This window comes from Nerophis lumbriciformis, linkage group LG19, assembly GCF_033978685.3.
Source record: "Nerophis lumbriciformis linkage group LG19, RoL_Nlum_v2.1, whole genome shotgun sequence".
Taxonomy (NCBI): Eukaryota; Metazoa; Chordata; class Actinopteri; order Syngnathiformes; family Syngnathidae; genus Nerophis; species Nerophis lumbriciformis.
Window position 1 is genome coordinate 6937416 of NC_084566.2, and position 15289 is coordinate 6952704.

General features: G+C 40.9%; 1 protein-coding gene across 2 annotated transcripts in view; it reads right to left on the bottom strand.

Annotated features, from left to right (window-relative positions):
• Nucleotides 1-241: 241 nt before the first annotated feature.
• Nucleotides 242-15289, bottom strand: part of mgarpa (mitochondria localized glutamic acid rich protein a) — a 46123-nt gene continuing 31075 nt past the window's right edge. Inside the window, exons 6-8 of one of the 2 annotated variants that reach the window (XM_061979631.2) lie at nucleotides 8102-9279; nucleotides 4852-4894; nucleotides 242-2688 (exon numbers count right to left, since the gene is read on the bottom strand). In XM_061979631.2, the coding sequence (XP_061835615.1) occupies nucleotides 4859-4894; nucleotides 8102-9279 (1214 nt within the window). In that variant the 3' untranslated portion in view covers nucleotides 242-2688; nucleotides 4852-4858. Of the gene's footprint in view, nucleotides 2689-4851; nucleotides 4895-5412; nucleotides 6017-8101; nucleotides 9280-15289 lie in introns of those variants that run through there. The other variant, XM_061979632.2, reaches the window with a different exon arrangement.

The following is a 15289-nucleotide window of genomic DNA, read 5'->3' on the forward strand; positions in this document are numbered from 1 at the left end:
TTTAGGGACGGATTCTAGACGTCCCCCTGTCAGGAACTGCTGGTGGGGAACCCTAAGACGCAGAGATGGCAGGCGTAGCGCAGGAAAACAAGACTTTAATGTCAAAAGGAAATGCAGTGACCGCACGTCACTGCTGTATGGTCTGCTTCTTGCATAATTAAAAATACTTTGATAAATTTGAGTACCTTTGTTTAGGTATCAGACATTTTAAAATAAGGTTAGAAAGTAAAGAGTCTACGCATATTTTCAACTCCTTTTATTCTGTAACAATAGAAGAAATACCATGTTTTATTTTCAATTGCTTTTAGCACCAAGGACATAAAACACTGAAGGATAGTAATAATGGAACGTGCAAAATGAGGAAATAGAACTAGAACTAACATGTAAACTATACCAACAAAGCTGTAACTTCTGATTCAAGTGTTTACAGACATTTCTTCAACATACATCGTTACTGGCATGTCGTCACATTCTATTCTGCACTTGCTGCAAACCTGCTTCAACCCTCCAAATTGGTGAACAGATGGAGCAGGGAATACTTATAGACTGTATCTGGCTTCTTTCCTGAGGTGGAGGATGGGCAATTTGCTCTCCTATTGGTGTGTTACAAAACTACTACCGGTACTATTTTACATCCAAACACGTGACTACAAAGTGAGGTTGCCTGTGATTGGCCCCGCAGCGACAGGGGCGGGTCCTTCTCGTTGGAGTGACAGGTACGTAAACTTGAGAGAGCTCCTGTGTGTCGCTCAATGTGTGCATCGCTGACTTCTGCCTCCTTTTTTCAGTTTGTTGGATCATTGTTCATATAAATTTAAAGACAATTAATTGCAGAGAAAAAAAGTCTAATCAATTAAAACATTCCCAACTCCCTGCTTTGACACTCCCACCTGCGCAGCCACACTCACTTATTGTTACCGTGAATAAAAGTGATCCTTATCTAACAATACCTTCTGCTCAGAAAGGGAACCTTGCAGGAAGGGCTTTGTGTTTTCATTTGAATTGTTGAGATTAAAAATTTTCAAAAATGATGTAAATCCATACAACACATACACATTTCCATCAAATGGTTAAGGTTGTCTAGAAAAATACACTTTTTAATTGAATTTATGTTCAAAATAGGACAGATTGCATTCCATGGTTATATGTTTAAAAAACCCTGAGTGCCAAATTTAATGAATTCCAAGTTTCTTGATCTTAGATATATGATATAAAATGCCATATATATATATATATATATATATATATATATATGTATATATACACACACAACATGCCCTATATATTTTTATTCAAAAATATAATATATATATAATTATATATATATATATATATATATATACACACACACATATACATATAAATATATGTGTATATATATATATACATATACCGTATTTTTCGGACTATAAGTCGCAGTTTTTTTCATAGTTTGGCCGGGGGTGCAACTTATACTCAGGAGCAACTTATGTGTGAAAATATTAACACATTACCGTAAAATATCAAATAATATTATTTAGCTCATTCACGTAAGAGGCTAGTCGTATATAAGATTTCATGGGATTTAGCGATTAGGAGTGACAGATTGTTTGGTAAACGTATAGCATGTTCTATATGTTATAGTTATTTGAATGACTCTTACCATATGTTACGTTAACATACCAGGCACGTTCTCAGTTGGTTATTTATGCGTCATATAACGTACACTTATTCAGCCTGTTGTTCACTATTCTTTATTTATTTTAAATTGCCTTTCAAATGTCTACTTTTGGTGTTGGGTTTTATCAAATACATTTCCCCAAAAAATGCGACTTATACTCCAGTGCGACTTATATATGTTTTTTTCCTTCTTTATTATGCATTTTCGGCCGGTGCGACTTATACTCCGGAGCAACTTATAGTCAGAAAAATACGGTAATCCACATGTACCTATATACAGTATGTCTATCTGTGTTGGCCCTGCGATGAGGTGGCGACTTGTCCAGGGTGTACCCCGCCTTCCGCCCGATTGTAGCTGAGATAGGCTCCAGCGCCCCCCGCGACCCCAAAGGGAATAAGCAGTAGAAAATGGATGGATGGATGGATATATATATATATATATATATATATATATATGTGTGTGTGTGTGTGTGTGTGTGTGTATTGAGCCACCCCTCATATTGCGTATTATAGTGTGACAACTAAAGATGATAGCAGCGTAGCGCAGTGTTTTGTTGCTTTAAAATGTGTTTGACATGGATGAGGTCTGTGGAAATGAGGAACATTTGAGGTAGGTGAATTTGCTACAAAGTCATGGCAGCTGTCAAAGACAAACCAAAGTGAAACAGTTTTGAACTTGGAATGATTTGTACAGTAGGTAGAGAACACCGTACAAGCATATCACATGGCTGATGGGAGAAAGGATGAACATATACAAGGAGTGTTCACGAGTTAGTAAAGTATCGAACAGTAAAATAAATGGCTCAGAAGTGTCTTCACTGGTTCACTAAAGACCTTTCCCTTTAAGTGCTCCCTAGACTTGGATTGTCACCTACAGTGTACAGGTAATAACTATTTAATGTATTTTTCACATTGTAAATATAGCACACCCTTTTCAGATTCCATTTGTGCATAAAAGGAAAAACAAGTTGAAAAAGGCACACCCCTCTTCTTCTGTTACACAGGAAGTTGTCATTCAGGAAATGTTACCTGTGTGATAAAGAATAGAAATGTTCCTTATTAGTATTCTAACTATCAATTCAAATACACATTTTTTCCCAGTAAGAAGCTAAGTACTTCAAAGGGGTCCTATTATGGACTGTTTTTGTGTATTTGGGATCCCCAGAAGACCCGAAAAGGTGAAATCAAACAATGGAGGCATGGCAAGGATATTTGTAAAAAAAAAAAAAAAAAACTTGCCTTTTTCCAAACTTGCTCCAAATGAGCCGTATGGAATTTGAGACATTAGTAATGTTTTTTGCCTTAGTTACGTCAGTAGATATCTCCATACATGCTAGTTTTACATGAAGAGCTTTGCCTTTTTTTCCAGTTGTAGTCCAAAGTTGTAGTCAATAAATTCCTTCTTTTTTTCTAAACTCTTGTTGTGGGTAAATGCACCCTCCCCTGTTGCTATTTCGAATAAAACGTAGTGTAAAGTTCTAACTTATATCTTCCATATGGAAGCGTTAACAACTACAACATGGCTGACAGGGTGGAGATGCAGTGGGAGGGGGGCTTGGTCTGGAGGACTTTGGCATGTAAATATGACTGCCCGGAAATAGCGCCTTCTGAAGAGACGGTCAGTAAGCGGCTTGAAGATTAACTGTAACACATAATCTTTGCAACAGTTTGACTAGATAACCACCATTACATGTTATGTAGACCACAAGCAAAAACTCATATGACCCCTTTAAGTACTTAAAGAGGAACTTCACTTTTTTGGGAATTTTCCCTATCGTTCACAATGATTATGAAAGACATGAAGATGGATGGACTTCTTTTAATGCATTCTAAATATTAAATAAACATAAATAAAAGTTTGCTTATAGGGGAGCTCCACTATTTTGCCCATAAAGTCCGATAAACAAACATACAAAAACCGCCAACAATTCTCAATTTACATTTTGTGACTTGAATATTAACCAAGTATTAGTATTGTTATTATAAGCCAGTGGTTCCTAACCTTGTTGGAGGTACCAAACCCCACCAGTTTCATATGCACATTCACTGAACCCTTCTTTAGTGAAAAAAAATAATCATACATTTTCAAATTCAAGACAAAGTTATATCTTTTTTTACTGGTGCACAGAACGATCCATGCATGAACATCACCTTGTTCAAAAAACAAAACCAACACAGTGCATGAACTCACAACAAATTACACACCTGAAAATCAGTGTGACTTCTGCTGTTGCCATATCCGTAATACGCCGATAGGGAGAAGTTTTTATTTACACGATGAGTCGGGTGTATCTTGACCTCCGCGGCGGAGGCTTCACCGGACCCCTGAGGCCGACTCACCAAACCCCTAGGGTTCGATCAAACCCAGGTTAAAAACTACTGTAAATAGCGCTAAAGCAGACAAACTATTCATAACGACGCCCTGATCACTTCCTGTGTCCCTATGTTTACATCATTGAGTGGTCTGCTGCTTCCTCGCTTTCTTGCTCCCTGGAAGTTTATTGTAGATCATAAATCATCCCTCTCATCTGGACATGAGACGTCTGAGGAGGTAATCCGACAAGTTGGTACACAGCCATATAGGACCTCCAACAGGCGCGGAGGACGACACAAAAAGAGCCTGCACCCCCCCCCCATCTCCCATCCCCCCCGAACCTCCACCCCCGTTTCTTTGTGAGGATTATGAGTCATTCTTCATCTAAATGGGAATATATGAACATCTCAGCAGTCGGCATCCTAATGACAGCAGACATTGTACAGTAAGTGATGTTTTATTATGTTTCTTTGCTTTCATAAAGTCTGCAGTGAGCAGAAATCAGTAATGAAGAAAGCAAAAAAATCAAACGTTATGCGTTTTTTAAATCAATGCACCACGTATGCTTAAAATGATCAAAATACGTAAATATTATAAATGTGCTTGATACTATATTACATATATATTTACAGCATGTATATAAAACCCTAATGGAGGTGTTTGGATGTTTTTTAGGGGCTCTATAGGCAGAATTGAATGGGTCCCATAGGCTCCATTGTAAGCGGACTTTTGATCGCATTTATTTAATATTTTGAATACATTAAAAAATCCATCTGTCGTCATGTCTTTCATAATGATTGTGAACGACAGGAAAATTTCACAAAAGTGCAGTTCATTTTTAACCTCCACAACCTATTATAATATTTAAAGTTCAGTACCTTAGAACTACTGCATTTGCATCCTAAGAAGACTCCGCTTGTCCTGAGTACCAGAAACAAAGATCAGTGTTATTTTTCTCCATGATCTCACAGTCAAAACAGGAAAGTGTAGCACAAATATAAATATAACAGTGATGTCACATCACTATTACACTTAGGGAATAAGATGTGTCGTTGGTGCTCCCTCAGCAGCCCAAACAGTTTCTATTTCAGTCTTCAAATTGTGGGAATTTTTGCCACATTCCAAGCATTTGGAATGTCAGAAAAAATTGGTAATCTTTAGTTCATCCAATAGATGTTTGATAAGGTTGAGTTCATAACTTTGTAAAAAAATATGCTCGAACAGACAAAAGGTCATCCTCTTAACCAGGGGTCCCCAAACTTTTTGACTCGTGGGCCGCATTGGGTTAAAAAAATTTGGCCGGGCTGTGTGTATTATATATATATATATATATATATATATATATATATATATATATATATATATATATATATATATATATATATATATATAACCTCTCTGCCACTTCACGGTGGCAGAGGGGTTAGTGCATCTGCCTCACAATACGAAGGTCCTGAGTAGTCTTGGGTTCAATCCCAGGCTCGGGATCTTTCTGTGTGGAGTTTGCATGTTCTCCCCGTGACTGCGTGGGTTCCCTCCGGGTACTCCAGCTTCCTCCCACCTCCAAAGACATGCACCTGGGGATAAGTTGATTGGCAACACTAAATTGGCCCTAGTGTGTGGATGTGAGTGTGAATGTTGTCTGTCTATCTGTGTTGGCCCTGCGATGAGGTGGCGACTTGTCCAGGGTGTACCCCGCCTTCCGCCCGATTGTAGCTGAGATAGGCTCCAGCGCCCCCCGCGACCCCAAAGGGAATAAGCGGTAGAAAATGGATGGATGGATATATATAACACACACATTGTCTTTTTATTGATGGGAAAATTCATTTTTAGACAATATGATTTGCCTGAGCGGCTAGGGAACACCGAGAGTAACAAGCGGTAGCAAATGGATTAGAAAGGAAAGATTTAAAAAAATAAATACATTTAAAAAAAAAAATTCTACTTGGGACTTCCCGTGGGCCGGATTTTGGATGCTGGGGGGCCGGATCCGGCCCGCGGGCTGCAGTTTGGGGACCACTGCTCTTAACTGTTCCTTCAGAGCTAGAATCATATACAATTAGGGAATATTTGCTCACCTGCTGATTTTACAATTATATGTACAGGACAGAAATGAATGGTAGCTTTTTTGTAACAGAGTCAGATTGTAAAATAAAATCCTGAAACAACATCTATCGAAGGAACTGAGTATTTGATCCTATTGCAACGTAGTACCTAGTGTGTGAAAACCTTGTTGGCAAGATCAGAGGTAAGACATTTCTTGTAATTGGTCACCAGGGAAGACATCGATCAGGGAATCAACCCAAAAGCAGAATGTTTTCACTTGGATGATGTTGGATTAATATTTAGTATTCTGGGCTGGTCCCTCAGCTTTCTCGCAATCATCCTTACTTCACCAGGTGGAATCTTGTATGAAGCTCCAGAGGCACGGCAATTGACTGTTACTTTTGTATTCCTTCCATTGCTGAATTACTATATCAATAGTGGTCTCTTTCTCAAAGAGCTTCTTGTTGATGGTCTTGTAGTCCATTCCAGTTTTGTGCAGGTCTACAATGGTCCTTTGACAGTGCTTTGGTCTTGCTGTGTTGGTGGAGCGGTTTGAATGGAAGAGACAGCTTTCTTTTATCCACATAACTAGATGAGATTGGGTAGGCTAATTTCTTGAAAGGGCTAGGACTAATTGTGTGCACATACCCGGTCTGTGGGCGTCAGACTGCTTGTTCATCATTTGAGCATTGAATATGTATTTCCCTTAATGTACCAGTGGAGTGAAAAAATAAGTTGCCTCTATATTGAAGCTTTTATCATATATATCTGATTCATGACACCAAAAGACTTCCAAAGTTTGCGAATAAATACATATGATCAAAATAGTATCAATCTCATGGAGATTCCGAGCCATTTTGAGAGAAGATGAGGAAGTAGACATCGCATGACGTAGAGGTAGGGACCACAGATGCCTTCATCACCAACAACAATGCAAATCATGCAGACTTTGTAAGAGTCAACAATTACTTTGGGCAAAATTATGATCCAGAACTTTATATTGTTGATCCTGAATATAAGGAGGATGAGCTACAAGTTTTAGAAGCTTTGCTTAACAGATTCAGCTTTAGTAAAACACAAAGCATCATGTAGCAGTATTGCTAAGTGCTAAACAAGAAATACAAACTACAAACATAATAAATAGGAATTAATCATGACGCACATGAAGGGTTAACAAGAAAAAGTCTCCCTGCAGACATCGTCTTCGGTTGTGTGTGTTTGTCTCCATCTCCGGGTATAAATTGAATGTCGCAGATGACCAACTTCTAATATTTGTTTAATATTCAGGTTACGATATGCATAAAGAGTATTGTTGGTGGGTTTTGAACAGTTATTTAGAGGGTTTTGTGGGCAAAAAAAAATGCGGCCGTTGACTACATTGTTAGCGAACCTTTTATGTATTTATTTACAACTTAGAATGCATAGAAAAAAGAAAAACATGTGTTCATATCTTATATAAGGATTGTGAATTATAGACAGCACATCTCTCTCTAATTTTTGCATATTTCCAGTATGACTGATCTGATAATATGGTCAGAGTGCAGAACAGTTCCTCCTGCGACGTCAATCTATGGAAATTACCAAAGACGTTCGGAGTGGAATATGTTATATGGCTGACTGAATTTGTGGCATTTTGTGATGTTTAAACTATGTTTTTACATACTTTGTGGATCGTGAATACGATTAAATATGGTTTAATGGTTACAATGGAACACAATCAAGCATACAGTATACAATCAACTTGTTTTTCCACTCTACTGGTACTTTAATCAATACAAATTACTCTAGAACCTTTACTTACGGTTACTTTATTTTTTCAGGATTTTATTTTTCATTAGGTCTGTATTTTTACTAAAATTATCATAAAATGTAGGCATGTTTAATATCTTTGTAAGGGGGTGAACAACACAATCAGCAAATACTAATTTCCCCACCTTACAAGGTATAGGTGAAGCAACACATTTCTGGGGTGACAAATGTATTTGCCCACAATGGCAATGTAAGTGTATTAGACTATCTCCGAAACAAAACATATCTTCAACTGTCTAAAATCAGTTATTTAGGAAGAACAAAAACACATACCTCATCTTCTGGAGCTGGGATAATTCTTCCACTTATTGGTGCCACTCCTAGAACCCTAGGTGATTTATCTACCTTAGGTGTTCCTTCCAGAACCACAACAATGAACTCCCGTTTGGGTTCTTCTTCTCGGGTCTCCACTGGAGCTGGCGATGCGTCTCCCGCTATCAGGCTGGTTAGGTTGATATTTGATTCTACAGCAGCCTCCTCTGTTGGAGGAACATCTTCAATGACTGGTTCAGTCTGTACTGGTAACGTGGAGTCCTCAACAACTGAGGCTAGCTTTACTGGTGCATGGGCCTCCTCAATCACTTCTGCCAATGGTTCTTTAACGGTTTGTGCTGCGTCTGCAGTCACAGGGGCCTCCTCAAACAGTGGTGAAGCCGCAAATGGTGCGAGAGCCACCTCATTTACTGGTAGTTCATCTATCAGGGTAGGATCCTCCTCCACAACTTGTGACACAACTGATAATGGGGCCTCCTCAATCACAGATGCAGCCAAGACATCCTCAACATGTGCAAGCACTTCCTTAACTACTGGTGCAACGTCCTCTGCAGTTGCAACTTCCACTAGTGTAGAGTTTTCTTCAATGGCAGGTGCAGTTTCCAAAATTACTGCAGCGTCCTCAAGCATTGGTGCAGCCTCTACAGGTATGAGAACTTCCTCAACCACTGGTGCAACCTCTTCTGCAGCAGCAGCCTCCATTAGCGTAGGGGTTTCTTCAATGGCAGGTGCAGCTTCCAAAATTATTGCAGCCTCCTCAAGCATTGGTGCAGCCTCTACAGGTATGAGAACTTCCTCAACCACTGGTGCAACCTCTTCTGCAGTTGCAGCCTCCGCTACTGTAGACGTTTCTTCTATTGCAGGTGCAGCTTCCAAAATAATTGCGGCCTCCTCAAGTATTGGTGTAGCCCCTACAGGTATGAGAACTTCCTCAATCACTGGTGCAAGGTTTAATAGTGTTGGAAGCTCCTCCACTACTGGTACAGCTTTTGTTGTCCCTGAGATGTCTTCATCTGCCTCCTTGTATTCCAGTATCACAGGTGGACATTCATCCATGGATCTAATTTCTTCTGGTGGAGGGGGTATATCCTCTGGTGCTGCCTCATCAGCAACTTCAGCACACACTGCTTCTTCCCTTACTTCAGTTATCTCCGGCGTAGGGGATACTGTCTGCAGCACTGCAACATAAAATTTAGCCATCCAAACATCACTGATGCTGAAGTTGTATATTGTTCTATTCAGTTCATACTACATGAGTTTGGTAACCCAGGTGAGCAAGTGGCAAATCTTTTAAACCAGCAACATACAAAGCGATACATGGGGAACATGTCCATAGTGTACATGCAATGTGTATTTGATTGAAGAAATTGGCCCCAAAAAAACTTTAAACGTCTATTGGAAAATCCCAAACAATCACTCAAAAACAACGAAAAAAATGAATGACAGTAGTAATTCTTTGTGGGATTATATCCGCTTTATTTCATGGTTGTTCACAGCGCTCAATATCCAGTTATATGCAAAATAAATATATGATCACATATGGTAGGGATATAAATTGAACATACAATTTGAATTTTGGTAAAGGAAAAACATGTTGCAGCACATTACCTTAAATACAAAAGGTAAATAAGTCCACCTACTCTATCTACTTGATTGGGAAAATGAAAAAAAAGGTTACACAGTTTCTCAGCTATTCAAATTGCATAGGCAGCTTTATGTTCAGTGGAGAAAATGAGCTTGTGAATCCCTGCTGATTTTATAAGTTACCCCTTTACAAAGATAAATTGTGTACAGTTTATTGTAACTGAGAAATGTTTAGGACAAATCCAGGGGGAAAACAATAAATAAATATTATAAGTTAATTTGTATCGTAATTTGACTGGAATAAATACATGATCTCCCCAAACACTGAGAAAGCATTCTGAGCCCCACTATGTCCAATGTGTCCACACATTATTAGAAACATACTCATCTAATGTGGAAAAGACACAGAAACACAGAAATTATCTCCTATTTACTGCACCATTGGGAAGATTGTAAAGCTGCCAATGTACCTCAGGAACAAGACTGAAATGACTTTAAAGACCATGATCAAGAAGCTCTGTAAGAAAGAGACAACGATTGGTGCAATGATTGAGAAATGGAAGAAATACAAGTCAATCTCCATGCATGATTTTACCTGGTCAGGTGAGGATGATTGTAAGAAAGGTGAGGGATAAGCCCAGAATTATAAGGGAGGAGTTGATTAATTATCTTAAAAGGGAGTTGGGTCCACCGTCACCATTAGTAACACACTTTGCTGTATTGAATTGAGATCCTGCAGTGCCATCAAAGTCTCCCTACTCATGCACAGGTCTATCTGAAGTCACTGAACAAACAAGACTTGAGATAATGTGATGTGGTCAGATCAGACAAAAATTGAGCTCTTTGGCATCAACTCTAATAGTTCTATGCAGGAAAAGGATGGATTAAACCCTCCAGGTTGTCAGTGAAATATTCCCAAGGGTGAAGGACTTCAAATATCAAAGGAGTTTGTTCATGAGTTAAGGAAGGCTACCCCAATACTTCTTATCAATGCTTCACTACTACATTGATAAGAAAATTGGCAAAGCAGCTAAAACAGAGGTCGGGAACCTTTACTGTAAAAAGAGCCATTTTGCACTTATCTTACACTAAAGAACAATTCCATAATTCAAAAAATTCCTTATGAGACCATATGAAATTTAACATACATTGGGCCCACATACTACATTTAAGCAAATAAGAACACCAACTTACTCTAGCAATATCCCCCCAAAAACATCTTAAGTAATGCAAACATTAATTGAGGTCACAGTTGTAATAATAGGATGTAGTGCACCAATCATTCTTACTAAGGGTGACACTTTATTACCAAAAATAGCAATAATTGAATTGTACACAACTAAAAACATCTTCACTTTAACTATTAAACCCTGTTCTCACAAAATAGCACACTAAATGTCTCAGGCACTGCACACATTTACGGCATTGCAGAAAGTCAGATATTATGAATCTGTTTTATCAAAGATACACAATTCCTTCACACTTACCGTATTTTCCGCACTATAAGGCGCACCGGATTATTAGCCGCACCTTCTATGAATTACATATTTCATAATTTTGTCCACCAATAAGCCGCCCCGGACTATAAGCCGCGCCTACGCTGCGCTAAAGGGAATGTCAAAAAAACAGTCAGATAGGTCAGTCAAACTTTAATAATATATTAAAAACCAGCGTTCTAACAACTCTGTTCACTCCCAAAATGTACGCAAATGTGCAATCACAAACATAGTAAAATTCAAAATAGTGCAGCGCAATAGCAACATAATGTTGCTCGAACGTTAATGTCACAACACACAAAATAAACATAGCGCTTACTTTCTGAAGTTATTCTTCATTCGTAAATCCTTCGTCTTCGGTGTCCGAAGTGAAAAGTTGGGCAAATTTACGATCCACTGGCAGATGTTGGCGTCGTCTGGCGCTGCCTACTCGTCTTAGTGAAGGTGTGTTCGCCTTCTGTCTTCCATTGTTCCCACGCAGTTAGCAGTCTAGCTTCGAATGCCCTGTTGACACCAATATCTAGCGGCTGGAGGTCTTTTGTCAATCCACCCGGAATGACGGCGAGTATTGAATTACCCGGTAAGCGTGTCTCTCAATGTGCTGTTATGAGCTAGCAAATATAACAACTACACTACCCAGCATGCAACGATAGTTACGAGCATGCGCGGTAGCCCTGAGAAGTTCCCACGCAGTTAGCAGTCTAGCTTCGAATGCCCTGTTGACACCAATATCTAGCGGCTGGAGGTCTTTTGTCAATCCACCCGGAATGACGGCGAGTATTGAATTAAGCGTGTCAACGTGTCTCTCAATGTGATGTTATGAGCTAGCAAATATAACAACTACACTACCCAGCATGCAACGATAGTTACAAGCATGCGCGGTAGCCCTGAGAAGTTCCCACGCAGTTAGCAGTCTAGCTTCGAATGCCCTGTTGACACCAATATCTAGCGGCTGGAGGTCTTTTGTCAAACCACCCGGAATGACGGCGAGTATTGAATTAAGCGCGTCTCTCAATGTGCTGTTATGAGCTAGCAAATATAACAACTACACTACCCAGCATGCAACGATAGTTACGAGCATGCGCAGTAGCCCTGAGAAGCGATGTTGTATGCTGGGAGTTCGAATGTGGTTATGAGCACGCTGTGAGAAAACGTTGAGAACTCAGTTAACACGCCTCGTCTGCATTATTTATAATTAGACAGACAACACACTTAATAGGAGCCATTTGGGGTCTTTACATAAACACACAAATGGAAATGAAACGTCACATATCCCAGCATGCACCGCGCGCTTCTTCTACGGGGAAAAAAGATGGCGGCTGTTTACCGTAGTTGCGAGACCTAAACTTTATGAAAATGAATCGTAATAAAGCGCACCGGGTTATAAGGCGCACTGTTAGCTTTTGAGAAAATTTGTGGTTTTTAGGTGCGCCTTATAGTGCGGAAAATACGGTAATCTCAGAATTCAGCAGAGAGAGCCTCAACAAGGAGGCTCTCTCTAGGTCGTCCTCAGACGAGCCTTCCATCGTTGTCTCCAGTCATCCCGGTTATCCAATCATCTGGCCAGCTCGTTGGTGCTTTGTGCTCCCGCATCATTCTTGAGTACATCCACATATGTTACAGTGGGATGTCCTTGTGACCGGTGCCCATGTGTTGGCTCCCACAGTACCAGTTTGCTGGCTGGCAGCTCTTGGTGTCTTTGGCAGTGTCCTGCTAGTCTCATTCTCCTGGCTGCTATGTTGTCACTCACTGTGTACTCCAGCATACAGATTGTCGTTGGGAACATGTGTACTCTTGCTGATGTTGAGCACTACACGTAGCATTCTGGTGTAGCACCCGTCTAGAGACTTCTGCAGGGTTGGCTTCAGGGTCCAGCATTCACTGCCATATAGGAGAACAGATTCCACAGTCGCGTAGAAGAAGCTGAGTTTGATTTGTCGGGTAAGATTGTAGTTCCACACACTGGCCATGCCGTTCATAGCCCTCCATGCAAGTGCCTTCCTCACTTTTAGATCCTGCTCTGTTGAGTTGACCCTTGAGCCCAGGTACTTGAAATCATTGACTTCCTTCAGAGCAGTGCCTCCTGTTGTTGTGAGCGGTGGGTGTTCCGCTTGGACGTTATAGGTGATCACCTCAGTTTTCTTGGCATTCAGCCGAAGGCCAACCTTGGCGCACTCTGACTCCACTCTGCTCAAGAGCTCCTCTGCTTGCTCCATGTGGTTAGAGAGCAGGCTGATGTCGTCCGCGTAGTCTAGGTCTGTCAAGACTACTGCAGGGGTGTCTTCTTGACCTCCTTGGTGTAATGGTAAGGCCAAGATCCTGCTCACGTCCATTGATGGCCTTCCTGAGCGCGTAGTCTAAGACTATGACAAAAAGGAAGGGGGCTAGGGTGTCTCCTTGCATTACCCCGGCCAGGATGTCAAACTCCTCACTGTCGCTATCAGGGGACACCACCTTGGCCTGTGTTCCTGCATACATTGCCTCTTTTGCCCGAAGCAAGTTGGGAGGGACACCGTAGGCCTTCAGAATCTTCATCATTGTGCCTCAGTGTATTGAGTCAAATGCCTTTTTGAAGTCAATAAAGCACAATATAGCCGTCAGGTTGTTCTTCTTCACCTCCTCGATTAGTCTCCTCAGGGCCAGGATCTGGGCTAGTGTGGTTCTCTCCTCTCAAAGGCCATTATGGTTTTCCCTCAGATGAGGGTTGATGGCATGCCGGATGCGGTTCAGTATCATATGATTGTAGACCTTTGTGGTGATACAGGTCAGGCTGATGCCCCGGTAGTTGTCTGGCTTCGAGAGGTCTCCAGATTTGGGCACTGGGATGATGTTGGAAAGAGACCACATGTCAGGCAGGTTGTTGCCTAGCAGGGCAAGTTTGCAGAACTCAAAGATGATTCTTTACGACTTCTTTACGATTTCTGGGGGTATGCCATCCAGCCCAGCACTTTTACCCTCTTCTCAGCGTGCTTTTCACCTTAGCAAACTCAGTAATCATGAAGGGACCGTCCTGAATGTTGAGGTCATGGAGGAATGATAGTATCTCTTCTGAAGACTAAAGGCTGAAGAATTGCATACAGTTCCGGACCCATGGTTTGCTGACCTATGATCTAAATAGTCAATTCGTTGCACCGGACCCAGCCATCATGTTGAAAAGAGACCAGAGTTGGAAGGCAAAACTCTTAACCAGTCAGTGTACGTTCCTACAATCACCCAAGGTTAGAGGCTTGCGGTATGGTGGTGGGCCCTGCGATGAGGTGGCGACTTGTCCAGGGTGTACCCCGCCTACCGCCTGAATGCAGCTGAGATAGGCTCCAGCACTCTCCGCAACCCCGAAAGGGACAAGTGGTAGAAAATAGATGGATGGGTATGGTGGTGACCCAAAGATAAAAATTGCAGATGAAATAGACCAAAATTACTTTCTTCCACAGGAAAGCTGGACTCACCTTAAAACAGGGTTTTAAACTGTTGGTCCACAGGCCAAATCTAGCCAGGGAATGACACTAGACCAGCGCCTAAATTTAATTCAAAACTTTGGAGAGATTAATATTTTTGCAGCAATTTAAATACAATAAAAACACCAGAGCAGTCCTATTGTATAGAGGAATATGGACCAGTGGAAACACAAAGGCATATCCTTGCATTGATATTGTAACCTCCTAAAAAACAACGTTCACTGCTTTGGACACTAATGGATAAAAGGGGCAATTTTTTTCTGAAATTTGTAACTCAGACACACAAAATAGACAAAAAATTCCCACTACAAAGAATGCTGGTTCCAAAAATAAGAATGATAGTGATGGAAGACGTCTGGCATGCCGGTCCTTAGTTTTCTGGAAATGTAGCCGCAAGAAGAATTTAGTTGAATAGCCCTGCCCAAAGAGGTAAGGACCTTGGTAGTCCAGGAGAAGCCCAGAGTAGAGCCACTACTTCACATCAGTAGGGGCCATTTAGTGAGGCTCGGGAATCCAGTCTATATGTCCCTTAAATGTCTCCATGATCAGGATTTCCAGGCATGGGGCGGTATAGCTCGGTTGGTAGAGTGGCCGTGCCAGCAACTTGAGTGTTTCAGGTTCGATCCCCGCTTCCGCCATCCTAGTCACTGCCG